The following is a 24569-nucleotide window of genomic DNA, read 5'->3' as shown; positions in this document are numbered from 1 at the left end:
GTTTGGATCTTGATGATGTCGCTGGGGTAGCGGTCGGGCTGGAGAGCAAACATCAACCAGATGTTGTTCAACCACCCACGGAATTTGCTGCGGGTACCATCAAACTTCTCAGGCGAGCTGATTCTTGGCTCCAGAGCTCCGGGAGCAGGGTTGGTGACTTGAGGACGGGTGTACGCATCGGCTTGGACCTGAGCAGCAATGTTCTGGGCAGCTTGTGCGTCGGCTTGGGCTTGCGCTAGGTTGGCCTGCAAGTTGGCGTTTTGGCTTTGCAAGGCGGCAATGGCTTGGCACATATCATTTCATTGCTCGGCGGTGAAAGGTACGGATTCGGATTGGGACAAGGTGAAAAGGTGTGGCAGACGTAGGGCGGGACGGGTCCTGAACTTCGCAGTGTTGGAGCAGATCAAACTGTTATGATCTCGACGACTGAGGTGGAAGCGAAGTAGAGAAGACAGGGCGAGAGCGATGGGCGACAAGAGATTGTATTGGCGGAACAAGAGACAATGACTAGAACAAGAGATGAGAAGAACTGGTGTTGATCTGCTGGGGAGGAAGGGAATGGACGAAGAGAGGCCGGCTATTTATAGATAGGCAACCCAGCAGGCCAGAGAACAACAACAACAAGAGGGGACCGGGGGGGGGCGCCAGCTATGCTCCTAGAGCGTGCGTGGCGAGCGTAGAGAGCATTGCTACAGCTGCTGGCTATGGGGGAGTAGTGGGGGATGTGGACAAGCCGAGGGGGATTGGCAAAATGTGAGGAGAGAGGAGGAGTGGCGATATTGCGGGAGGATTGGCGAAATGAGAGGAGAGAGGGGGAGTGGCATTGACATTGACATTGACACTGACATTGACACTGACACTGACATTGACATTGGCGTTTGACATTGGCGGTTGACATTGGCGGCTGTCAGTAGGTAACTCATGGTATGTGCGCGTCGTCCATAACAGTGCTATTGGTGATGGTTGTCCAAAGATCTCACTGTACTAAGCTGGTAGCTCACCAGCAATACATTATTGTAACAAAGATAGGTTTATAACCTGCGATCGTGGAACAATCCCATTTTGATTGGGTCTGCTACCAATTCATGGCCCAATATGGCTTTGATCCTTACTCTCTTTTCTTACTTATTCTTTATTTTAAGTTATTCGGTTACTCCTTACTTAGCTTCCGTTGTATTATCCACTAGGTGTTTCTATTATCTTTTACTTTCTATCTTGATTTAGCGTTCGATGCTTGACCTTGGTGATGTTACCTAACTGTTATAGGATTTATGGGAGTCTTATGGGAACCTCCATGGTCAACGACCTTACCCTTCAATCTATTTTTGTTATCGGACTTACCGAATTTAACTTTATATTCTCCCTATTGTTTAGCTTACGATCTTTGATCCTATTAATTGAGGTGGACTATAAGGATGATATCCTATAGAACACCGATAACCTCTAAATAAACGTAGAAACAAACATAAAAATAAACTTAGTTAAACAAAATGGTACGAACCGTTTTCCCATGAGTGACTTTCAAGTCACTCATCCTGAATTAGTTGTGTCGAGGCGGATATTATCCCGGAGACACCTAATTGCCATAAATAGAATTCTAAATTAAACATTAAACTACTTTTACCCATTTTTATACAAACAGTCCTCACTTGGCTAGAAACCGGATAGCTTGGTCGATCTTATCACCTAGAACAATCATAATAAGGTGAAATGGAGAATAGAATTCGGAATGGAACCCATAGATAAAAAGGACTAAGGCGTCGTTCTCCAGCTAGACCGGACAACCCACATTACAGTAACCTCCTCATTAAGCACTTTGAGTTCGGCTTCGCTCATATGCCGTAAAGGATTGAAGTCTGGCTTCATACCAGGCTCCAGTTTGGTATGGAAGTTATCTTCACCTCTATCGGGCGGCAATTCCGCGTGCTTGATAAACAAACTATCCACATACTTCTCCAATGTTGAATAGAAAAGGTGATTCGAATACACGCCCAAATCAACCTTCTGGCCGATCACCACAAAGGAGCTTGTTGGCGTTGAAGGTATGGCCGTTGTCACCTCAGGTGACATCAATGGGCGTGTTGGGGTTATAGGTTTGGAAACCATGTTCCCACACCCATCCCTGACCTACCATAAGTGTTGTCCACATCGTGTATCTCTCAGAATGCAATAAACCTTGCCATTCAACTTGCGATGACCCACAAAAGCACAACGAGCGATCCACGCATCGGGTTGCGGTTCCAGTGCTTCAGGCCTCGGAAAAACAATTTCAGTCTTGTCTGACCGGCATGGAAGCTCCCCCGCAGCAGACGTATTGCTGCAATCAACCGGTATCCTCACGTGAGTTCCCTCCCACTTACGTCATGCTTCCGCCTACGGGACTTCACCCTTTTCTCACTTCCCCAGACCTCCCGTCCTCCTTTCCGTCTACAAGACAACACTGTAAAACTTCATACAATACAGGGCTTTGGCTCCCCTACATAGAGTTCTGCTCTCTGTCTGTATTACTTTGCCAGCTACCGCTAACTGGTTATGAGCCCTAGCTTTGCCCGCTACTTGCGTACAAAGTCAGGATAGAGAGCTTGGTCCTCGTCGCCGGTTCCTTCAGAAAGTATCATGCAACCGAAAGATTCAACAAACCAAACTCAGAAAGCACGCTCTGCCACATTAGCAGCCGGCAAGCCCTCCGCTCTGAATACGCGCTCTCCTGGATCCACTGCAGCCGGCTACTAGAGGAGGAGGAAAGAAAGTTCAAACCGCTTTTAAGAGCTTCCAATCTTCTAATTGGCACTCTGGCATTGACTCATGTACTCCGCCTATTCAAGGCGTAACCCATCACGTCCGACAATGAAGTGAACCATCAACTCCCCCCTCATAAAATGCCTGGTGTTTTTCTGGATGAAAGAAAGAAGAAAGAGAAGTTTTCTGAGACTATTGCAGAGTTGAAGAGCGCAAACACGCCGTATGTGGATGCGCCCAAATCGCATCATCGTGAGGAAAATCCAGTACGAACGCGCAGAGGACGTCACAGTCATTACCCCGTACTGGCCAACAATGATCAGCTTCCCTGCTCTACTCCACCTGAGCTTCGAAGACACGATTCCCATCCCATTGAAGAAGAACGTCTTCCGCCCACAGATGGGCCTCCCCATTGGCCCGCCCCCATGGAGTCTCACAATCGCCTGGTGCTTGTCCGGCGACACCTCGAAAACCAGGGGTTATTGGCAACGGCCGCGGAATTGGCCAGCACGGCCTACAAAACGTCGACAAACCACAACTACCAGTCATCCTGGAAGTACTTCAGTATGTGGTGTACTGAACGGTGTCTCGATCCGCTTTGCGCCACCGATTTGGACGTGGTGACTTACCTCACCTTCCTCCATCACAATGGGAAAAGCGTCAAGGTTATTGAAAGCGCGCGGTCCACAGTCACCAGCACCCTCACGCTCCTCTCACCAAACCGCTCCTTTCACCGCTTGTACCTCTCCCAGTCGATCGTAAAGGCGATGCATCTTAGAACCGGCCCACGGAAGAAGGCCTACACAAAGATATGGTATCTGGCGACTCTGTGGAATTACGTCGCATCCTCGGTGTTGGATTGGAATGAGCTGCATGCAGTGAGTCATCAATTAGCCGTCATCATCATGCTGTCTACCAAATGCCGGCCGAGCCATTTGGCAAACCTCCATCACGACCGGTGTGAGGTGCGCCCCTCGCACCTAGAACTCAGATTGTGCCGCCCCAAAGAATGGCGATATCTACATCCACATGGGGAAGAGGTCTTTGAAGGACATGACTACCGCGTTATCACCATCGCTCGCATTCCTACTCGCAACCACGACATCCGTGCGCTCTACCCTCGAATGATTGAGCTGCAAGGTACCCGCCAAGCGGGCCTCGAGGCAGTCTTCATCAACATGCTGAAGAGTTCCCCCATGGCGCTGAATACCATATCCAAACTCGTCGCCACCGCCCTGTGTGATGCGGGATTTGGTCCCAAATACACGCCGAAATCGATCTCTCACGCCCTCACCACCGCTCAGCGCAACGGTATCCACCGAGGCCATCTGTGCCAGACGCTGGCTCCCCGGCTCCATGGTCTTCAAAACGCCCTACACCATCCGCAACGACAACAGAAAGGTGCCCTCTGATGACGACGACAGCAGCGCTGATTCAGCCAACGAAGCTTCTGTCGCAACCTACCTCAACACAGCAGCCGCAGCACTCAGTACATTGACAAATTAGCACAACCTTCGAACGGAATCCATTATGCTCTGGACGAGGAATGTAGTTCATGAGTTCAATGGATGAGGAGAAGGTTGTGCTTACTATCCCGCCCACCACCCGTAAGCACACCTTCTCTGTACTCGCCACACCGCGCTGCCATTCCAAAACGATGATCGCTTGCAATCCCCAACGATGATCACTATTCATCACTATTTATAGGGTTTCATGGGTTCCCCTGGTGGTACCCCCACCGGATATGGCTCCCAGACAAACAGCTCCATTCACATGATCCCTACCCCCCCGGCATTAGCCATTGGCCATCATTGAGTAGCTCTCCCTCCAAAGAGATAGGGATGGGGATGGGGGATAGGGATGGGGATGTATTTATACTGTATATCACTCGAGTGAAAGAAAAGAAGCTTAGTAAGCCCAACCTTCTCCTCATCCATTGAACTCATGAACTATGTTCCTCGTCCAGAGCATATTAATAAACCCAACATTTAGTGAAGATATCTATATGAAGCAGCTCCTGGGCTACATCAAGACAGGAGAAGAGCATCTCGTGCTTAAACTAAAGAAGACACTCTATGGTCTCAAACAAGCTCCACGGGAATGGAACATCGGAATCCATGGTACTCTCGTCGAGAAAGGCTTCACACGCGTCGAAGTATCATGAGGTAGTAGGTTACCACTCGGTCTTCCCTCTCGGTATGTCAATCCGGAAATAGCCGTTTCGGCAGCGTCCTGCAATTCAGTACGGCAACTTCTAGTTTCTTAACGGTGTCCGGAAGTGTCTGAATGTACTCGTGACAAGTCGTGTTCACATACCGCGACAAATCGCCTACTCGTGCCAAGGTAGCATATACCACCAAATATGCAACCTCTGGCTCGCGGGGCGCGATCCTGAGGCAAGTCTGAAGACTCCTTTGGCGGGCCCAGGGAGCTAGCAACGCGCCACCATGGGCACGAGTACAGTCAGTCCGACATCGGTAAGGGTGCAGTTTAGTGGGTTTTCCGCGCGTAGCCCACCCGATCCAGAACCCACCAAACTACACTCAAAGAAAAACCCACCAAACTACACTCAACCACAGCGGGGGTTCCCCCCGCACCCCCACCAGGGCTTTCCCCCCTGGACCCCCCTCTGCACGCTGCTCATTTGACAAGGAGGATTATTATAAATATTACGTATATATTACAGAAAAAGCCGCCCCCCTGAACCCCCCCCCCCGCCTTCTCTATTCCATCCCTCGTCCAATGGGTCCGCTGTTATTTCAACATCATCCTCCAACGGGCTGTCAACCATCACCAAGCCTGTGCGTCCACTATACCCCCTCCCGTCTGCTGTCATCCTCCACACGCAGACTCCACCATGGTGCTTCCAAATGTGGCCCAGCAGAACACCAAATGCATAACGGTTCTGCCCGTGGGACAAAAACGCTGGCGCCACATGCCTTTGTAAAAGTACTTTTCCATGTGTACCTTTATGGCTGGAGAACTCCTCCATGCTATGCGTGATTAGGTTTGGAATTGCGCCGGCTAGGGTTTTGGGTTTGGAATTGCGAGATGGTGGGTCAAGATTCCGGCGCGTGTTCTCACAGAGTAGAAGCAGTGTAGTTTGGTGGGTTCTGGATCGGGTGGGCTACGGGGGCAAAACCCACTAAACTGCACCCTAGCCTCGACATCTCTCAACTGCAACGGCCTGTCGGATAGTTGGATAGTTGCGAATCTTGGGATGCTTGCAGCGGCGGAAGTCAAGGGTTCCATCTGCATACGTCATGAAGGATTCGTCAATAACAAGGGACCCATAGTCGTAAGCCGAGTCGTCGTTTACAATGTTGAAGTCGATCTGCATCGTCTCAATCCAGCTGCGTCGGTCCCGCCTGCATAATGAGTGGGGGTCCGATAAAGAGCGCTAATACTGTCTTCCCGGCGCTCCGCGGAAAACTCGGCCGTTACGCTGATATTTATGTAGATATCACACGAATGAGAGCATCATGCACATCCTTGCAAGTGATGATAAGGGAAATCGAGTTTCTCAGTTGCAGTACTCGAAAAGTTCCCGAAAAATCTCCACCGGAATGCGCCTTTGGTGAGGTGAGAGGACATTTGAAGTTGTAGCTCGGGGGAAAACGAGCTGGGCAGATCCAACGGGAGCGAGCCACTGGCGGCTACCGACATTTTCGAAGCAACCAAAGGCATATTTGCGTTCTCATCTAGGTGATCTGTTGCAATGGGATAGCTCGCTTTGACCTTGGTATTCGTGCGAGCCAAGCATCAACGGATTCCGACAGCGGACTCCGACAGCGCCCCTGCTGTCAAGGACTGTGTGCTGTGTGCTGTGTTGTCACAGTGTTTTATGTTTCTGCACGGAAACGTCACGCTTGAAGGTGGCAGTTGGAAGGCAGTTGCCCGACATTTGACTTTCACACCTCTTCGCATTGGCCACTCGGTCGCAATATAGAGAGGATACAAACAGGTAGCGCCGTCTACTCTACTCATACCGGCAAGGAGCACTTTCAAGTCAGTAGGTCGTATCCGGTTTCGTCCGCCGCCAGTTCAGGTGAAGCCTCCGCCTGCCGTTTGCACCCATCTTGCGGTCATCTGGAGATCACCCCGCTCACAATCGAGGTACATTTTCACGACATAGAACGCTCTTACCCGGTCCACTTACTGCGCTTCAGCGTAAGTAAGTTGTGCGAAATAAGTCTCGTTTCGCATCCTTCGCCAACGACCCCCCAACGTTCCTGTCCTGACCAAAGCATCTTGACGGATTGTGAAAATTACAGATCACCGTTCCACCCGACAAAATGCACTTCCAAACCCTCTTCCTCGCAGCCCTAGCTGCCGTGCCAGCCCTCTTCGTCTCAGCCTACATCGAACCCAACTACGAACTGCACAGCGAGGGGCTGGTGAGGCGCCACGATTACCGTCAGGCGCTCAAGCAGCCGTATTTTATGTATGACGAGGTCAAGGTGCCATATTTCAAGGAGAGCGGAAGTAGGTAACGGTTATCTCAAGAAGGGAAGTGGGAGAATTGCTGAGAAGGTTGGAGTGGATGTTGGAAGGGTTGCTCGACGAAGGAGAGCGGTGGCGGCCCGAACGCGCTCCGCTTGCGGCAGTGAGGATGTTGCGAGGGATGCGGAGCCGTCCCTTTTTAAGGCGCAAGCCTCAGTGATGGCGAGGAAACAGCGGCTCTCACTTATGCCATGTAGCCTCATGCCCAAGTGCAGCCGCATTTCCAACACTTGTTTAGGTCAGATGCCGAGCCTGGAAGGTGCTAATCCGGTTTCGTATCTCTCCAGGTACAATCCTAAGTCATGACTACATCCGCCTAACACCATCTGTTCCCGAGTCGCACGGCTCGATATGGGCAGTGAAACCCAACCCACACCCCGAGTGGCAGGTCGAGTTTTCGTTCCACATCTATGGACGGGGTTATATGGGTGGCGAGGGCATGGCGTTTTGGTACACGAAGCAGCCAATGGATATCGGGCCATTCTATGGTGGGAAGGATAAGTTTGAAGGTGAGTGCGGATGTTCCTGCGGGTGCGCAGAGTAGCCGGATCTTGATGCGACAAGCGTTCTCCCTAGGACTCGGTATCATTTTCGACACAGCGGACCAGCACGAAAGCGTAGGTTTATCCGCCTCTTACCACGAGTCAACGAACCCGGATGCGCGCGTATCCCACCTTTACCAATTCATCCTCCCACTCAGCGCTACACGCCTTACATCTACGCCGTGTTAAACAATGGCCACGAGGACCTGCTGCAACAGCGAAACTACGCCCAACATGCACTTGCGGGGTGCTTCCGCGATTATAGGAATACCCCGGCAGCGGTTTGGGCGCGGGTCACGTATGCTAATCAGACTGTTAGGGTATGTCGCTTGTGCGTGAAGTGCGATTGGTCACGGTTCTTGTGTCCTGACCGACGTAAGCTACGCAGGTCGACTTGGACTTGACGCAACACGGCCAATCGTACCATGAATGCTTCACGACACCGGCGTCTGTCAAACTGCCTCCCAACTACTACTTTGGACTTTCCGCTCAAACCGAAGCGCATCTCGCGGGTAAGGCCGACTTTTCGTTTCCAAAACCCAACCGATAAAAGGGCTGATGAGCATTTTTGGCACTTTGCCCAGATGACCACGACCTGCTGACTTTCGAGGTGTACGAGCTCAACCCGAAGCCCATAAAGGAGGTAAGCCCAGGCTTCACCGACAGGACACCGATAGGAGCACTACGCTGATCCGCCCCGTCTTGGATGCTTTAGCACCCTAAACGGCCATATGAGAAGGAGCACATCAAAAAGGAAGGAGAATATCGGCTGGATGCCGATATGAAGAAGGTATGACGAGACCGGCACAGCATTCGCATCGTGACGTGATATAGGTACGGAGCGAATGAAGCTTATGTACGCCCTTCGAACGTTCGTAGATGATCGAGAAAGTGGAAAAGGATGTCGAGACTGCGCGCCATGAGCAAGAAGCTGCGCAAGATCCGAATGCACAGTTCCAGACACTTGACGTAAGTGGTATCCTACATGTTCCGAAAACTGGCATCTGGCTCACACCTGGCCTCACGCTCTCGTATCTACCTCCAGCCACACGCCGTCCAAAGAATCGAAGGAAACCAATTCCATATCATCGAAGCACTGAACCAAATTCAAACGAAACTGGGCGAACCGCTAACCCCGCACTCACAGCAGCCCGTGGCACACGAAGAGCAGAAGGAGCATAATCAGCAACAGCGCGCTGCTACGCATGATCTGGCGTGGAAGGTTGATGATTTGGGGTATGTATTGGATGGGTGGACGGCGAGAGTTCGTAGAATTCTTTGCTTATGGGGCATTTGCCGTTTGTAGAATTAAACTGGATGAGCTGATGAAGGAGGTGAAGCTGCTAGGCGTTGCGTACTCGCATGTGAGTTTTCGGGGCCACTGCTGCCATGCCACATGCTCAGACTCAATTGGCCCTTTTATTCCGACAGACGCAAAACAAAGTGGAAGAAGTGCACCAAAATGTCAAACAGCAAGCATCCCAAGGCCATCAAGTACAACAGCAACAACCGCCATCTTCACAGCAACAGCAGCAGCAGACAGGACAATCGTACCTCGCTGCCGCGCCGCCAAAGCACCACCTATCGATCGTGGGGGCGTTAGGGTTCGCTGCGGGACTGATCCTCATGTGGATCGTGAGTTTGATCAAAAGGGCGGGAACGAAGGTCGAGAAAAAGTTCATTTAGAGGTCCACCGGAATCACGTGGGTGGATTTGAGTCTGGATCTGCATCTGCATCGCCTCTTTGGTTTTTGTATCTTTGCACATATACAATATACCTCATGAATGGATCCGAGTGTATGGATGGATAACGGAGACGTGGGAATTGGTTCGGAGCGAAGTCCTCCTTCGACACACGTATCGACTTGTGTCGAGTGGTCATGCTCATGGACCAAGCGCTCGAAGATGCTTCTTCAAATCAAAACCTGTTCCAAAAAGCTGTATTCCACACGAAAAACACACTCCTAACCCTACATACGCCGCATTCGTCTACCTGAATCAGCCCCAGCCGCGCCCTCTATGACCTATATACACCACGACCCCGTTCCACTTTCGCCCAAGCTGCCCATCTCTGTCCTCTCTGAGCGCGATTCTATACCGCCGTGATGTTTCGTCCCACATTTCAAGTACCGACACGTGTCTTTCTCGCGTGCATCATGAAGCACGAGCCGGGACGTCTGTGAGAGAAGGAAAGTGGGGGAGCAGTGAGACGAGATTGCGAAGAGAGGATAAGGCTAGGCGAGGTGGCTTCCTCACGAGATGTGTGTTGCACCTACAGTAGACAAATTGCCCATCATCCTGATCGACGCCGTTGCCAAGGTATACGTAAAGAAGCAGGCTCTGGCCGTCAACTATACCTAAAGAACAGCATCAAAGGTGGGGATGAGAGGCAACTTACGAGACACTGACCATGCGGCATGAAAGTTATGCGACCGGTCAGTAGGAACTTACAGCAAACGACATGTTTGGGGTTGACGATAGAGCTATGCAGGAACTTTATGAAGTCGCGCATATCCACTCGCACTTCAGCAAAGTTGTGGCGCTCCCTGGGTACCGTTTGCAGAGCCGAACATGGAGTTCCGTCCGCTTGGCCTGTGATTTACAAGGGAAAGTCAGTAAACCCATCCATGATTACGCTCAACACATCCTTTACGCGCCCCACATACTCAATTCCGGGTTAACAAGCCCCTTGAAACTCGTCTCCACCTTAGCACCGTCCGCACTAATCTTTAGCACAAACTCGCCGCTCATGTTTGCGCCCACGACGATATGTGACCCAAGCGATTTCATACGCTCGGCGATATTGCGCACGTCCTGGATCGGCGGGAGAAGGATGTGCACTTGTTGGTCGCCGACCACGGGCTCGGCGAGTTCTTGCGCTTCTTGTTGTGGGAGGATGCGCACGGGGACGTCTTGGGTTAGGTATACGCGGTTGCCGGTTTTGCTCTGTGTTTGTGTGAGATGTGATGATGAGATGAAGTTCGAGTTACGGAATGAGTAGGCGACGTATGGAGCGAAAAGTGCGGGAAGCGTGGCGAGGAGATGGAAGATTGCGAAAGGGTGAACGAGACACTGCTCACTGCACTCGCGATAATAACGCTGGGCGCCATCTAATCAGGAGTTGCGCTTTTGGCGCAAGAAACTCTCTTCGCTGGCGAAGCATTTGCTACCCTCGACTTTCTTCCGCGGGGCTCGCCTATTGCTCGCCAACCTTAAGTATCTCTACGCCTTGCTTCGCCCGCCGCAGTCCTCTCCAGCTCCTTTTCACAAATTGCCGCCCCGCGGGTTATCTGTTGCGCCTTCGGCGCCGTCCTCGTTGACGCTTGGCATTGCAGCGGGGTTGCTGCACTTGCCGCTCGGTTCGGTCGCGATACCTACCGCATTGGTGATATAGAACGCCAACATCGGCCACCCGTCCTTTTTTGTCAACTTGACCTTCACATCCACAGCGCTCAACGCGCTCCTCAACGCTCTGACCAGCAGATCGCCCGCCACCTCCATATATATCTTATCCCCAAATGACGATTCGAGTCGATACTCTTCAAAAATGCGGTCCTGCATTATTTGTCCAAACATTTGGAGGGTCGAGGTGAGCGTGGATTTGCCTACGATGAAGTGGATGTGCGTCGGCGTGAAGAGGAGGACGTAGCGTTTGGTCAAGTTGACGAGGCTGAGTGCCATCTCTGGGTCGTCAGAGAACGTCGTTAGATGGCACTGGCTGTGGGAGGGGCATTGGGAGAGGTGTACAGTACTTACTGCTGAGCAAGGGGGCATTGATCACCCGCGCTCGTAATCTCATCTTGGCGCGGGGTGTGTGTCGAGCGTTCCTGAGAGTGTGAAGACCGTATAAATCATCGCCTAGCCAGCCGGTCCGTTGACTGTTGCGGCAGGCCACTGAGCCTTGTTTTCTTGGTGAGGATTCTGTTAACCAAGCCTCGTGTCGGACATAGCGTTCAGTTGGAATTTCGAAAGCGAACCTCTGCGAACCTGCTGCGAAAATTGCCGAAACAGCATTCGCATTCCCCCCGCGGTATTCCCACAGAGCGAGTCTCCCAGGCTGAGCTTCCTAGTGCTGCACAGAAACATTCTCATATACATAGCACATACAGCCGCACAGAGAAAGGCAGCAGGCTACGAACAGGACGTTTCTCTCGTTACATTGCCGCTCAGTCAAGGCCCGACCGTTTAGTCAGCTCCGCTAACACCCAGCTGCTCACTGAGGGACATTTAGTCGGTGAGGGAGTCACGACGGGGATATCACGGACAACGGCAGACCACGCACTCGCCTCCGACTCCTGGCGACCGGTCGACGCAAGGAAATACGACGAGTTTGAGCGTCTGGGATTTCGGAGATTGTTGAAGGGAGATACGGGGGCGAGGTTGTAGAGACAGGTATATTATGGTCGACATTTATGGAGTCGCGTGGAGTAGAATGTTTTCAAGAAGAAGGGAAGGAGGAAGGGGGTTGCGGGACCCAGCTGACTTTCTGGGCACACTGGAACTCATGCCTGATGATCTTCCTCCAGCTGCGTTATTCGCCGCCTATGACTCCCAAAGAGTCGCCCGCGGGGAAGCATAACCACAGCACCAACGACGGCAGCAGTAACGGCAGGACGGCAGCGAACGAGCGGGGCTACAAACGAGGGGTTCCAGATCACGTTCAAAACATCATCAGCACTCGAGGGTCATCGACGTCCCGTACATCTCCTCTGACGTTTCATTCGGGCGTTATTGCTAGCGTGGGTGATGAGATATTGGGTATGAGGATGATGCTTGGGGTGATTGAAGTTGCTGATTCAAATCTGCATACGATTAGGCGCGGAAATTGGACGATCGGAGCCGGCCGGGGCAGAGGAAGAATGAATCTCGAGGCTCTTTGACGTTCCATGGGAAAGGGGGTTTTACTGTAAATGTGGAGACCGATGACGAGGACCAGGTCGAGGAAAAGGATCAACACAAGAGTGCTAGTAAGGTTGATGACGACGAGGAGGTCGAGCTCGTGATCGTCCCTTCGGAAGGTAATGTAGGGTTGACGGAACGGATGGGTCCTGCGGATCGGCACCTTATGTTTTGGATATTCAAAAAGAACCTCGCATAAACGTTGTAACTGTGGAAGCTGCACCGTCACAGAACCGGCAGGTTGAAATCGTGGGATCACAAACCCGCGAGTTCGAAACACTGGAACCATCGACACCAGCGGCTCGACGAAGGTCCAGGCTCAACCCACAGGAGGCTTTTGAGGCTGCTGGCGGGAAAAGATTTGATACACCTCGCACGCAGCTAGTGGTTGTTGAAATGCCGGAAAAGAGGACGAGCAGGATGAAAGGCGCCGGTGGGGTATGTATGTGCCCCTGGGAATGGGGCACAGCCAAAAGCGTCGCGTTCCCGAATCTCATCCAGTTCCCATGCCATCTGTCAACGCAGCAATCAGCAGGAGCATCAGCCGGTCGGTTCTATCAAACCCCACATCGGCGGGAGAGCCTGCCCAGTTCGCGATACTCCACGCCTCCAGCCATGACAATGATGACACAATCTACAACCTCCTCTTACGATCAGGCCCTCAGGAAGGCATCCCTGAAGGACGTGGGACCGTCCGCATCCGAGATGTTGGCTAGCTCCAAACCGGCAGACTTTCCGTCGATCCAACTGACACATGTCTTTGTGAATGGGAAGCTCGTCGCAGACGAGGAAAATGAGCCGTTTCTCAAAATCACACCGGATCGTCATTTGAACTTCGGGTGGGATAAAAAATCAATGCTCCCGGTCAAACGCGGCCAGTGGGCGAAAGTTTATGTATGTCTACTTAGGTCCGCTCCCATCTTTCTTCCAAGTTAGCTGGATTCGAAACTAATTGCTCTCTGGTGATGCTTCGAATGCAGCGTGGGCAGCTCGAATGGGATCGCGAGGTCGGAGTTTTCTTGGTTGTGCGGGAGGATGCAGGGAAAATTGTAGCCTTCGGATCGTTCGATAGAATATCGAGGGTTATGGACAAACAACTCCAAGGAGATATCGAGAATCTTGGGTGCGTATGCCTTTACCCGAATGCAATGGCTTCTCCCTCACTGACCTTCCGCTTGTGCACCCGCTTTTATCTCTTTTGTCGAACACAGTATGCAATCCCTTCGACGCTGCAGCGTGATGTACCGTAACACGGTACGGCAGCCTATTCCCGCCGAGACGAGAAAGATGACCCGCGCAACGGCCGCACTTCAGGCGAACAGCGATCAGGGGAGCGGGTTGGATGAACCGCTGCAAAGCTCTGTGCGCAAGAAGCAGGTGAAGAAACACATTGCTCCGCCGGACAAGGAGTGAGTGGACGTGCCCGTTCCGCATGCTTGTGTAATGGACATAGTATGTTGAGTGGGTACATAGTTAAGACTTACCGCTCACTTTGTAGGCTCTTCCGATTCCCGTTCGATCAAAAGGTGGCTGTCACTGTGCGCGTGGAGGACTATGACCGCCTGCAAGATGGGGAATATCTCAATGATGTAGTCATCGAGTTCTTCATGAAGTGAGTCCATCGTCTGCGTTGCATACAACTCATTATGTTGCGAGTACTGCATATTGTGATTTGCTGACCGCATTCAATAGATGGTTGGCCCTGCAAGGCGTAAACAAAGAACACGAAAACGAAGTGCATTTCTTCAATAGTTTCTTCTTCGAGCAACTATCTTATGGGCAAACCGGCAAGAAAAACAGCCCGGACGATTCGGGTTACGAGCGCGTGAAAAAATGGACGAAATCAATCAAACTCTTTGAAAAGAAGTACATCTTTGTGCCCATCAACGAAAACATGCATTGGTACCTCGCTCTCATCTACAACCCGGGTGCACTGCTAAAGGAAGAGGAGGAAGTGTGCGGGACGACTTTAGAAGATCAAAACATGTCGCGCGCGATTGAGGAGAGTTTACGGTCACATGCCATCACCGATGCTCAACCGGAAGCTGAATCAGCTGTGGAAGAGGAAGTCGAGTCGTCCAACCCGGTGGTAACGTCTGAAGGTGCTTCTCGCAAGCGACGGGCTCGATCCCCTACCCTCAGTCCATCCACCCCGGCCCAGCCGGCGAAGAAGCCGGATACCCGTCGAAGCGTGTCGCCAACCCCGTCACTGGCAAGCCAGGAACTTGATGATATGCTGCCTCCCGCGGGTTCGAACGATCCGATGGAGATCGACAGCGAAGATGAGGTGATCACGCAGCCGCCAGGTAGTCCGATGGAAGTGGACGCGCCTGCAGGCCCCGAAGAGAAAGCAGCGGATCGGCAACGCGCACGGTCGCGGACAGCTAGTCCGAAGGAGGTGGTCGAAGACGTCCTCAGCGCTGGCGCAAAGTCAGCAAAAGGCCCTCCAGCCAAACGGAAAATAGAGGAAGTGATAGAGCTCGACACGCCTGACGCGCCCGCGGAGAAGGACCCATTCACCTGGGAGCCCGACGATGAGGACGATGACATCCGATTCGGAGTTCAAGGCGCGGGAAAGAAACGAAAACTTGTCAGACGGAGCTCGCGGGTTCGCAAACCTGGAGACCTGGACGCGCAATTTAGTGAACCATCGAAGACAGTTGTGGTTAGCAGCCCCCCCGCGCCCGGGTCGAACAAGCAGACGACGGAGGAAAATGCGGAAGTGAAGGAACAGAGGCAGAGGGAGAAGACCGTGCAGCAGTTGAAGAAGTAGGCTCCCCTTTCCTGGAGCCTCCTTGTTCTGAGGGCTTTGCTGGCCACATATCGGGGCTGAGCACGCTGACTGATATCTTCGACTTGGGCAGGTGTCATATCGTCATATTCGATTCGTTGGATGGGAAGCACCAGAGGACTATCAGGCTCCTTAAAGAGTATGTGGACGCTGTATGTTTTATCATGGGTGTTAAACTTATTCAGCCCGATGGCTATAGTTACCTGGTTCAAGAAGCCTCAACAAAGCTCGAAGTTGAGTTCTCCACGAAGCGTATAACGGGATGGCATGCCAAGGTATGGTCATGGTTGCTGGATTTCTAGGGAACCCTCGGAGAATTTGAGCCGTATTTGCACATAGGCGCCGCAGCAGACCAATCACTGTGATTGTGGGATCTACGTGTTGTACTACATTGAAGTCCTATTGCAAGACCCCAGTGCTTTCCTGCACCTCATATTCGTGAGTCAAGCGATTGCCCGCTTCAGCGATCGTCGATGCAGTACAATGCTAAGTACACTGTATTCGTATCCAACAGAACCGAATATCGCGAGACTCGTCCTGGTTCACGCTCAAAGATATCAAAGCCAAACGCTCCCGCATCCGCGAGCTCATGGACAACTACGAAATGGAGTACTGGACCCCCAAACTCGAACAAAAACTCGAACAACAAGACCAACAGAGGAGGGACGAGAAACGCCGCATGATCCACGAGAACAAACAAGCTACTGCTGCCCGAGCCGCTGGGCTGACACACAAAGAGAAGCTGAAGCGGCACGAGAAAGAGCAAACGGAGGAAGACGGCGAATATGATCCGCGGTTTCCGAGAGCCCAGCCGCGACCCTCCGCGACGAGCACCGCATCCATGCCTGCCGCCGGAACAGCGGGTCTGCCTTCTGGAAAACTGAATCTGAACGCACGGTTTCAGAAATATTGGGCTAGCAAAGAAGCGGCGGAGAGTAAGTGAGCTTCCCCCTTTGAATCACCATTCTTTGTTGTAGTGTAGGGCCGAGAAGTACCACCCCCTGCATATGTAGGACAGTGTAGCTTGGGTCACTTCTCGATTGTCTGCCTGCTATCTCCCCTTCCCTCCATTTTTCTGCGACCCATCCCGTCTGTACCAGCGGATAAGGGCTTTTCCCACTTTCGCCATCTGACTGAGCAAAAAATCACCAACCCACCTCTATCAGCAAAGCCACCGTCGAAAGCCATAACAATCAAAGCCACGGCGAAGCCTGCAGCCGTGAAAACGAACGCGCTGAAAACGCCTGCCCGCGCAACACCTCCTCCAGGGTCACCACGTGCATCGTTATCGGAAACATCAGTCGCACCACCACAATCCACTTCGCCCCCAAAAGCATCTCCCCGACGACAAGCACACAAACCATCATCGCCACATAAACTTACCACCGTCACGTCTTCTTCACCTCCACCAGAAGCATTGGAAGCCGAAGAAGCACCAGCACGGCAAGAAGCGGAAGAAGCTGAAGAAGCTGAAAGAGCAGAAGCAGGACGAGCAGAAGCAAAAGAAGCACCCAGCATGGAGCTGTCTCAGACCGCGGGCGAGAAGAAACGTATTGACCTTGCGGAGTATCGGATGCAGAAGGCGGAGCGAGCTAGTAAGTACTCAACCACGGTGTCTTTCATTTGCGTCCCGAACAGGAATGAGATCAGCATATCTATTCCGCTCGTTTTCCCATGTGAGCTGATCTTCCCCATTTCCGACGTATCCGCTTCTTGCAGAACGAACGAGTCTAGGCTCTACAATTGCGTCTTAAACTGTCGTAATCACCGGCCGTTACGCACATGCTTCTGTCCACCCACGAAAAGTGACCGGTTGGGGTTTGCGTGGTGGTTTGCACGTTGAGTAACGCGGCGTGCAAAACGAGCGAGTATGTGTGTAGAGCGTGCGCTGGGAACAGCTCAGCTACAGAGCGTATGTGCGGAATGATTGATGGGATGGAATTTGGCAACGGTCATCGCTAGATACCTAGGGGTGGATTGGAAAGATAGAGGGGCAGGGTAAAGCATTCACAATGTACATATATGCATTTTCCTTCATATTTTGAGAGAGGGTCGGCGATATGGTTATCAAGGACACCAGTTTGTGGAGAGGCTGGATCGTCAGACATCGGCGCTCTGCTTGACAAATCCGTACACGAAAGTCGCAAGAATCCATCGATTTCTGTACATTTTACATTCTCTTGCACGACACCGCGCCTCTATCGTCACAATTACGCCCCAGGCAAACTGCGAACCATACATTCCCTATTCAATCCAACACTCCTTTCTAATCTCACTCTCCATCGTATGTCCCCCGCTAGCTCACCGCACCCTGACCCTCCCACCACCGACCCCCGCGCCCGCACTGCCAAACCCACCACCCTCTCCCCTCGCCCTCGGACTAAAAATCGATGTACTGGGCCCATACGTCGTCGTCACCTCCGTCGTGCGGCGCGGGCGGTAGGAGAAGGGTGTTTGTGTCGTTATCTACAAATATCACCGTTCCATGCGTTTGTCAGTAAGTAGCAGGTGAGTGGGAAGTGATTGAGATGAGGCAGTTGAGACATACGAATGGAGCGCTTTCCCACCCGTAGCTTTGCGCGGCGGTGACAGGCTGGTTGTACTTTGCGCGTGGGGGTAGGTTTTGGCGGGTTGTGTAGCGGAGGCATTCGTCTGCAATGTGCGAGAAAGTGATATGTAGGAGAGGTATGTGTCAGTTGGGGTTGATTGCAGTCGTCATCAGAGTGTGGTGTACGCACCATCCGGTTGCGTTGGCGGTCTTCGTGATTTGGCGGATGCGTGGTTGGGTTTGGGTGTTACTGAGGCTGTCAGTGCCGCTTCTATGGGGTATCGCAAGGAATGATTGTGTGAGAATGAAATTGAAGATATGTGCGATGGTCGTGTCTTACCTCGACATAAGGCGGGGGTAACGACAAATTCGTTGTTTTCTTTGTCTGTGTTGCGCTTGCCAAGTTTGTGCATCGTTTCTTGAAAGAGCTGTGTATGAGATGGCGGTTTGCTTAGCGAGTAGCAAGATAGAGGCTATGCATCCGATAATATTCGATCTCTACATCCCTTTCCCACACACTTCCAAACCCCTCGACACCCACCCTGTCCACATAAGTCGTATAAGGCGTAGAGGGATGTCCTGTCGCATTGAAATACGACGTATAAGCTTTTCGGCCGTCGCCCAGATTGCCGCCCAAGTTGGCTGCCGAGGCCGCCGCTGACATCCGCCGTGGCATGATGGAGAGCGAGTGGGGGTGTGGATCGCGTGGTAGTGCAGGAGGGTATGCTGTTGCGGGTTGTATCAGGATCTGGTGAGTGGAAAGGTTGAGGTACGGTGCGTGGGTGTTTTGTGGTCCTATAAGCGGAGTGCCGTGTAGTGTCCGCAGTTCGGAAAGTGTGCCGAGGAGTGAATTATTAGAGATCTGGAGAGTGTTATGGGATCTTTTCGGATCGGGGAGCCAGATGAGCGTTTGAGGTGCGTCTCCCACCTGGGTACAGTAAGAATCGAGGACCCATACGGCTATGGGTAAGATTTCAATTGATCAGAAATGTTTACATCATTTGCATGACTGAATGCCCCTTTCAGCGCCAAATATCATAGATTTTTCAAACCCCGACCAAGTAAGTGAGGGAGTGAGTGAGTGTCAAGCAGGATAGCGGAGCCGTCAGGACCCTCGCTGTCGAATTTAATTTAGGTATTCCAGCCAATGAGCGCGCGAACACGTGTGTGACCCGGCGTGAGTCAGAGTGAGTAAGACATCTCTGAAGCGCGTCACCCTGTTGGCGTCCATCAGCAACTTCTTTTCCCCACCACGTCTGGATTCCCGCAGCAGTTTGGCATTTCTTTCGCTGAAGGATTCAAGTTGCATGGCGTTCGCAGCTTCAGCTCTGAGATCGCTTATTACTACTCGCTTCATAACTACTCTCCCAAGGGCTGCTACCGGTTGCTGCAGAGCTCCTCTCACCGTAACCTCCCAGCTACAAAAGTATAGAAGGTGCGTTTGTTAACGTCTGTATTGTCCGGAGCTGTGGAGCTCAGCTCGTCGTCGAACGACTGAAACTGACAAGATCGCTTTCCCACAGCTACTCGAAAATGGCGGACGCTGACAACGGTACCGTTGACGTGAACCTGGTCAAGGATGAGGTTACAAACGAAATGATCTCCAAGTCGTGAGTTGAAGGTTGATCTACGTGAGAAGCAGAGAATGCATCATAGAGATTGACATATTTGCCACGCAGGGAGTACAAGCGGAGAAAGAAGCAGAGGGAGAAGGACGCCGCTAAGGCTGCCAAGGCTGCTGCTGCGCCTGCGCCAACTGCCGCAAAGAAGGAAGCTGGAGCGGCCGAACAGGAGGAGGAGCTGGACCCTCGCATGTACTTCGAGAACAGGTCCAAGCTTGTTCAGAAGCTCCGCGACACCAAGGAGCCGTCGCCATACCCTCACAAATTCGATGTGTCCATGTCGATTCCCCATTTCATTGAAAAGTTCTCCTCCCTTGAGCCGGGAGCTCGCCTCGACAAGGCCACCGTGACTGTCGCTGGTCGTCTGCACAACGCCCGTGCTTCCGGGAAGAACTTGATCTTTTACGACCTGCACGCCGAAGGAGAGAAGATTCAAATCCTGGCGTCTACTCAGGACTCTGAGCGGGATTTCCAGGAGGTCCACAAGTATCTCCGTCGTGGTGACATCGTCGGTGTCAAGGGTTTCCCTGGCAAGTCTAAGAAGGGAGAGTTGTCAATCATCCCCAAGGACATCACCCTGCTCAGCCCTTGTCTGCGTATGTTGCCCAAGGCACACTACGGATTCAAGGACCAGGAGGCACGTTACCGTATGCGATACCTCGACCTGATCATGAACCAGAACGTGCGGAACAAGTTCACCACCAGGGCAAAGATCGTCAACTACCTTCGCAAGTTCCTGGACAATCTCGGATTCTTAGAAGTTGAGACACCGCAAATGAACATGATTGCTGGAGGTGCCACCGCCAAACCCTTCATCACCCACCACAACGACCTCAAGCTGGACCTGTTCATGCGTATCGCTCCCGAGCTTTTCCTCAAGCAACTGGTTGTCGGAGGAATCGACCGTGTGTACGAGATTGGCAAGCAATTCCGTAACGAAGGTATCGACATGACCCACAACCCCGAATTCACCACATGGTATGGCACGGACAATCATGTATGATTTTACAGCCAAAGTGGGAAAATAACTCACTAATATCGTTCTTCTAGCGAGTTCTACATGGCCTACGCCGACATGTACGATCTCATGGACATTACCGAATCATTCCTCTCCGGCCTCGTCAAGACCTTGCACGGCGACTACAAGGTCAAATACCACCCCAACGGCCCCGAAGGCGAAGAGCTTACCCTCGACTTCACCCCTCCCTTCCGCCGCGTGCAAATGATTCCCGAACTCGAACGCCTCCTCAAGTGCACGTTCCCACCCGCCACAACCCTCGGCGAAGAATCCGGCCGCCAATTTCTCGACGACCTGTGCAAGAAGAACAACGTCGACTGCTCCGCACCCCGAACCTCCGCGCGGATGCTCGACAAACTCGTCGGCGAATTCATTGAAGTCCAATGCGTCTCACCCACATTCATCACCGAACACCCACAAATGATGTCCCCGCTCGCCAAAGCCCACCGCTCGACTCCCGGTCTTTGCGAACGCTTCGAATGTTTTGTTGCGACCAAGGAGATCTGCAACGCTTACACGGAGCTCAACGACCCCTTTGACCAGCGAGAGCGGTTCGAGCAGCAAGCGGCGGATAAGGCGGCCGGTGATGATGAGGCGCAGCTGATCGATGAGGTGTTCTGTAATGCGTTGGAGTATGGGTTGCCGCCCACCGGTGGATGGGGATTGGGGATTGATCGGTTGACCATGTTTTTGACCGATTCGAACAACATCAAGGAGGTCTTACTTTTCGTATGTACCTCCATTCTTCTTGGTTCCTGTTCTGGCCTTGCGCACGCTTGTGACTGACTTGCTCCTCCCTCATGATTAGCCCGCCATGAAGCCCGAAACCCAAGAACAGGAGAAGCAACGCGAACACTTCCTCAACAAGCAAGCTGACCCCGCCGCTGAGAACACCGAGGTTGGCGTCAGGACCAACTAGACGCAATCATTTCGCTCGCGTAGAATACAGGATACCGTGTTTTTCCGTAGTCTTTAGGTTCCGTTGGGATTTGCGTAGAGTGTGCACCAAACCCTTGTTCGTATTTGCCTCCTTGACTTCTCACTATCATATTCTTGTATCAATGCATATCAGCACCAATTCTCATCAAATTTCCTCTGTCGTCTACGTATCTGGTGAGCTTGCAGACATCTGCTTCTCAATCCGTGCATGTTTCCCCAACACCAAAAAAAGCCAAACCATCAAATCCATGAAATCACGGAAATAGGGGGCAAAAAGGTGTCCAGCCGCCCCGCCTCGAAAGTGTTCCAGAGAAAGAGCGGAACAGTCCTTTGCTCTCTACATGCACCAGTCTTCCTGGCCCTGGCCACACCAAAAGTGGTCAAAAAGTGAGTGATCTCGTCAAAGGAAAAAAAGAAACCTGCACCCGCCGAGGTTCGAACTCGGGCCACTCGCTTGGGAAGCGAGTATGTTAACCACTACACTACGAGTGCCTATGAAAGAATGCGATTGTTTAATATACTAGACTGTAAGCGACTAAAGGACAATTTGGGAACGCCCCTGCTGGTGTAAAGCTGTGTTTTGAAGATGGAACCAGTTTCAATCATGTAGCGATGCGTGCTAGCCACCTAGACCTTTTTCTTTTCGGAAAGAGAGGATGTGCTCCCCCTGCATGTGTTGCTGCTGTCCTGATGAGAACGGAAGGGACTGAACAAGGGGGGGATGTGCGTCATTGTACAGTACAAGTACAGTAAGGCCATTCAGCAAATTACAGCACGCCGACGCGTCCGCCTTCTTTCCTTTTCGCATTGACTTTTCTCGGGTTCTTCCACTTTTTCCAAACGGACTCATTCGACCCAGACTACGTCTTACTCCTCCAACCCGCACAACGACGACTAACCGTTCATTGCCAGAAGAAAGATGAGCGCAACCGACGCGCCCACCACTCTTACCGAGGCATGTCTCTCCCTTTCTTCTCGGGCTCCGAATGCTGATGTCGCGAGATCACACTTCCAGCAGGACAACCATCACTCCTCTCACTCATCCAACTACCTTTCACAGCACGAAGGCCTGGAGTTCCACAAATGGTACAACATTCCTTGCTCAGAGCTCTTGTCTGACGCGCACCAGGATCTTGTGGTCATCCCGGGGGACATTCCTGTTGAGGCTGCTTGTGAGGTGCGTGGTGTGGGACACGGAGCGGTGAGAATTGAGGGATGGAAGGGGTGGGTGAGGAATAATAATGAACGCATGAAGAGGGAGGAGGGATGGGCGGCGGGCGACAGCAGGCGGTGGGTGTTTTTGCGAGCGGTGGCGAGAGTGCGCGGCTTTTGGCGAGCGGTAACGGACCCGAAGTGCCCGAGCCAACGCGAGAGTCTAGAAGCGATATGGGGTTTTGGAGTTGTTTGCGAGCGATAGCGAGCATTGTATTTTGTGGTATTGCCCCCAACGCTCGAATCGCGCGGAGAGAGCAGGATGTCGTTTTCCGTCTAAGCCGCATTCAAGCTGCTCATCACGCACATATCATTCCCATCCCATCCGATTCCAGCTGCTGATCAAAAACGGGATATCCTCAGCCCCGGTGTACGACAAGGAATCGGATAGTTATGTCGGGATGTTTGATTACCGGTATGTGTGCATAAAGGTGTTCCGCTTCCCTCAGACTTGCCACGCTCATGACTGGTGATTGGTTTATCGATGCCAGAGACGTGGTGACATACGTACTAGTAGGCCTAAGCAAAGACCTAGTAATAGAAGAAGGCGCCTCAGTCGAACTGCAGGAATTTGTCCGTCGCGCACGCGAACATCAACCCGTTTCCGCCAAACTCGCTGCAGGTAGGTGACGAGATTGGTCTGAGTACCTCCGTCTCTAGCGCACTCAACTCACCCACTCCCTTCGACATGTTCCCCAGACATATCCAACAAAAACCCCTACTACAGCGTAATGGAGGAAACGCATCTCCTCCAAGTCGCCGAGATCTTTGCGTCGTCGATCCACCGGATAGCAGTTATGAATGATAAGAAGTTACGCGGGATTGTGTCGCAGAGTACCGTGCTGCAGTATGTGTATAAGAATGTGAGTTGGCGGTCGAGAGTTGGAGGAGTAAGGGAAACGGAGGTTCAGTTGTGTAAGTGGAAAGCTGACATTCGGAATTGATAGATTGCGAAGTTTCCGGATGTTCAAGTGTTTTTCGCGAAAACGGTACGTGCTTCATTCCGATGTGGAAAGTCCAGACATCGTTTCCGACCGGCCTCTCTCGTTTCAGATCAAAGAACTGGGTCTAGGCAACAAAACCATCGTATCCGTCGACTCCTCCACAACCGTCCTCGAAGCCCTGAAAACCATGGGTAAGGAACACTCACATACAGGCCCTCTCATATCAACCCCCGGCTCAATCACTCTCTTCATAGTCAAGAACGACGTCTCGTCCCTCGCCATCCTCAACTCGACCGGCTCGATCGTCGCCAATCTGAGCATGTCGGACATCAAATGGGTCATGCGCTCGTTCAAGTTCAACCTGCTGTGGCAGACGTGTCTGCATTTTGTGTCTTTTATCGATTCCGAGCAGGGCATCATGGATGGAAGGGTGAGTTTTCCGCGTCTCAGAGAGATTTCCTATGTCCGGGGAAACAGGAACTCAAACACAAGTTGTAATGATTCTCAGGACAAGTTACCAGTCTTCGACGTCCTCGAAACCTCCACACTCGGCTATGCCGTCGGCAAAATGATGGCCACCCGCGCACACCGCGTCTGGGTTGTCGACAGACCGATGGGTCCGCCCATCTCAGTCGTTACGCTCACTGATGTGTTTAGGGTTATCACCCCGAAGTTGCGAGATGAGAAGGTTTGACCTGCTGGTGACTGGCGCTGAAGGATGAAGAGGCGACAGTATTTGTGTGTACCGATCGTAATGTACATAGTAGGTGTCAAAACACAACACGCCGTTGACGACTGTCTCTAGGTTTGGA

General features: G+C 52.2%; 8 protein-coding genes and 1 non-coding gene across 9 annotated transcripts; 6 read left to right on the top strand and 3 right to left on the bottom strand.

Moving 5' to 3' along the window:
• Window positions 1–3164: 3164 nt before the first annotated feature.
• On the top strand, window positions 3165–4488 carry EV422DRAFT_612621 (uncharacterized protein; the record flags this gene model as incomplete). Its single annotated transcript, XM_053073898.1, has 1 exon — window positions 3165–4488. The coding sequence occupies one exon, from the start codon at window positions 3165–3167 to the stop codon at window positions 4149–4151; it is 987 nt and encodes a 328-aa protein (XP_052920532.1). The 3' UTR covers window positions 4152–4488.
• A 2164-nt stretch (window positions 4489–6652) lies between these two features.
• EV422DRAFT_549312 (concanavalin A-like lectin/glucanase domain-containing protein) lies at window positions 6653–9694 on the top strand. The gene is made up of 12 exons (XM_053071708.1): window positions 6653–6787; window positions 6875–7224; window positions 7530–7751; window positions 7819–7859; window positions 7943–8104; window positions 8173–8296; window positions 8369–8427; window positions 8500–8574; window positions 8664–8753; window positions 8830–9020; window positions 9091–9148; window positions 9216–9694. Exons 2-12 carry the CDS (start codon window positions 7035–7037, stop codon window positions 9468–9470), a joined length of 1467 nt encoding a protein of 488 aa, XP_052920531.1. The 5' UTR covers window positions 6653–6787; window positions 6875–7034; the 3' UTR covers window positions 9471–9694.
• Window positions 9695–9766: 72 nt separating this feature from the next.
• On the bottom strand, window positions 9767–11852 carry EV422DRAFT_373129 (checkpoint protein Hus1/Mec3). Its single transcript, XM_053066751.1, has 7 exons — window positions 11762–11852; window positions 11541–11692; window positions 11163–11467; window positions 10451–10730; window positions 10236–10376; window positions 10061–10141; window positions 9767–9961 (listed from the first exon to the last, which is right to left on the bottom strand). The coding sequence occupies exons 2-7, from the start codon at window positions 11581–11583 to the stop codon at window positions 9939–9941; spliced, it is 873 nt and encodes a 290-aa protein (XP_052920530.1). The 5' UTR covers window positions 11584–11692; window positions 11762–11852; the 3' UTR covers window positions 9767–9938.
• Window positions 11853–12038: 186 nt separating this feature from the next.
• EV422DRAFT_373110 (uncharacterized protein) lies at window positions 12039–15610 on the top strand. The gene is made up of 9 exons (XM_053066750.1): window positions 12039–12176; window positions 12311–12523; window positions 12601–12802; window positions 12871–13121; window positions 13209–13577; window positions 13664–13806; window positions 13895–14092; window positions 14182–14295; window positions 14376–15610. Exons 2-9 carry the CDS (start codon window positions 12329–12331, stop codon window positions 15454–15456), a joined length of 2553 nt encoding a protein of 850 aa, XP_052920529.1. The 5' UTR covers window positions 12039–12176; window positions 12311–12328; the 3' UTR covers window positions 15457–15610.
• A 282-nt stretch (window positions 15611–15892) lies between these two features.
• On the top strand, window positions 15893–17362 carry EV422DRAFT_373208 (uncharacterized protein). Its single transcript, XM_053066752.1, has 4 exons — window positions 15893–15912; window positions 15989–16409; window positions 16887–17069; window positions 17194–17362. Exons 2-4 carry the CDS (start codon window positions 16064–16066, stop codon window positions 17226–17228), a joined length of 564 nt encoding a protein of 187 aa, XP_052920528.1. The 5' UTR covers window positions 15893–15912; window positions 15989–16063; the 3' UTR covers window positions 17229–17362.
• Window positions 17363–17645: 283 nt separating this feature from the next.
• On the bottom strand, window positions 17646–18986 carry EV422DRAFT_549262 (uncharacterized protein). The gene is made up of 5 exons (XM_053071707.1): window positions 18564–18986; window positions 18363–18450; window positions 18213–18293; window positions 18023–18126; window positions 17646–17940 (listed from the first exon to the last, which is right to left on the bottom strand). The coding sequence occupies exons 1-5, from the start codon at window positions 18696–18698 to the stop codon at window positions 17776–17778; spliced, it is 573 nt and encodes a 190-aa protein (XP_052920527.1). The 5' UTR covers window positions 18699–18986; the 3' UTR covers window positions 17646–17775.
• A 301-nt stretch (window positions 18987–19287) lies between these two features.
• EV422DRAFT_549261 (uncharacterized protein) lies at window positions 19288–21762 on the top strand. The gene is made up of 5 exons (XM_053071706.1): window positions 19288–19457; window positions 19546–19632; window positions 19702–20622; window positions 20695–21391; window positions 21471–21762. The coding sequence occupies exons 1-5, from the start codon at window positions 19330–19332 to the stop codon at window positions 21579–21581; spliced, it is 1944 nt and encodes a 647-aa protein (XP_052920526.1). The 5' UTR covers window positions 19288–19329; the 3' UTR covers window positions 21582–21762.
• Window positions 21763–22021: 259 nt separating this feature from the next.
• Window positions 22022–22093, bottom strand: EV422DRAFT_t170. Its single transcript has one exon. It is a non-coding gene; the product is annotated as a tRNA-Gly (tRNA).
• Window positions 22094–22385: 292 nt separating this feature from the next.
• EV422DRAFT_549255 (uncharacterized protein) lies at window positions 22386–24557 on the top strand. Its single transcript, XM_053071705.1, has 9 exons — window positions 22386–22556; window positions 22662–22778; window positions 23149–23228; window positions 23305–23435; window positions 23513–23676; window positions 23761–23802; window positions 23867–23948; window positions 24012–24187; window positions 24266–24557. The coding sequence occupies exons 1-9, from the start codon at window positions 22521–22523 to the stop codon at window positions 24449–24451; spliced, it is 1014 nt and encodes a 337-aa protein (XP_052920525.1). The 5' UTR covers window positions 22386–22520; the 3' UTR covers window positions 24452–24557.
• The last annotated feature ends 12 nt before the right edge of the window (window positions 24558–24569 follow it).

Source organism: Fimicolochytrium jonesii (genome assembly GCF_025526975.1).
Source record: "Fimicolochytrium jonesii strain JEL569 chromosome Unknown EV422scaffold_51, whole genome shotgun sequence".
NCBI classification, from domain to species: Eukaryota; Fungi; Chytridiomycota; class Chytridiomycetes; order Spizellomycetales; family Powellomycetaceae; genus Fimicolochytrium; species Fimicolochytrium jonesii.
The sequence above is the reverse complement of the archived record's forward strand: the minus strand, read 5'-3'. Positions and strand labels throughout refer to the sequence as shown.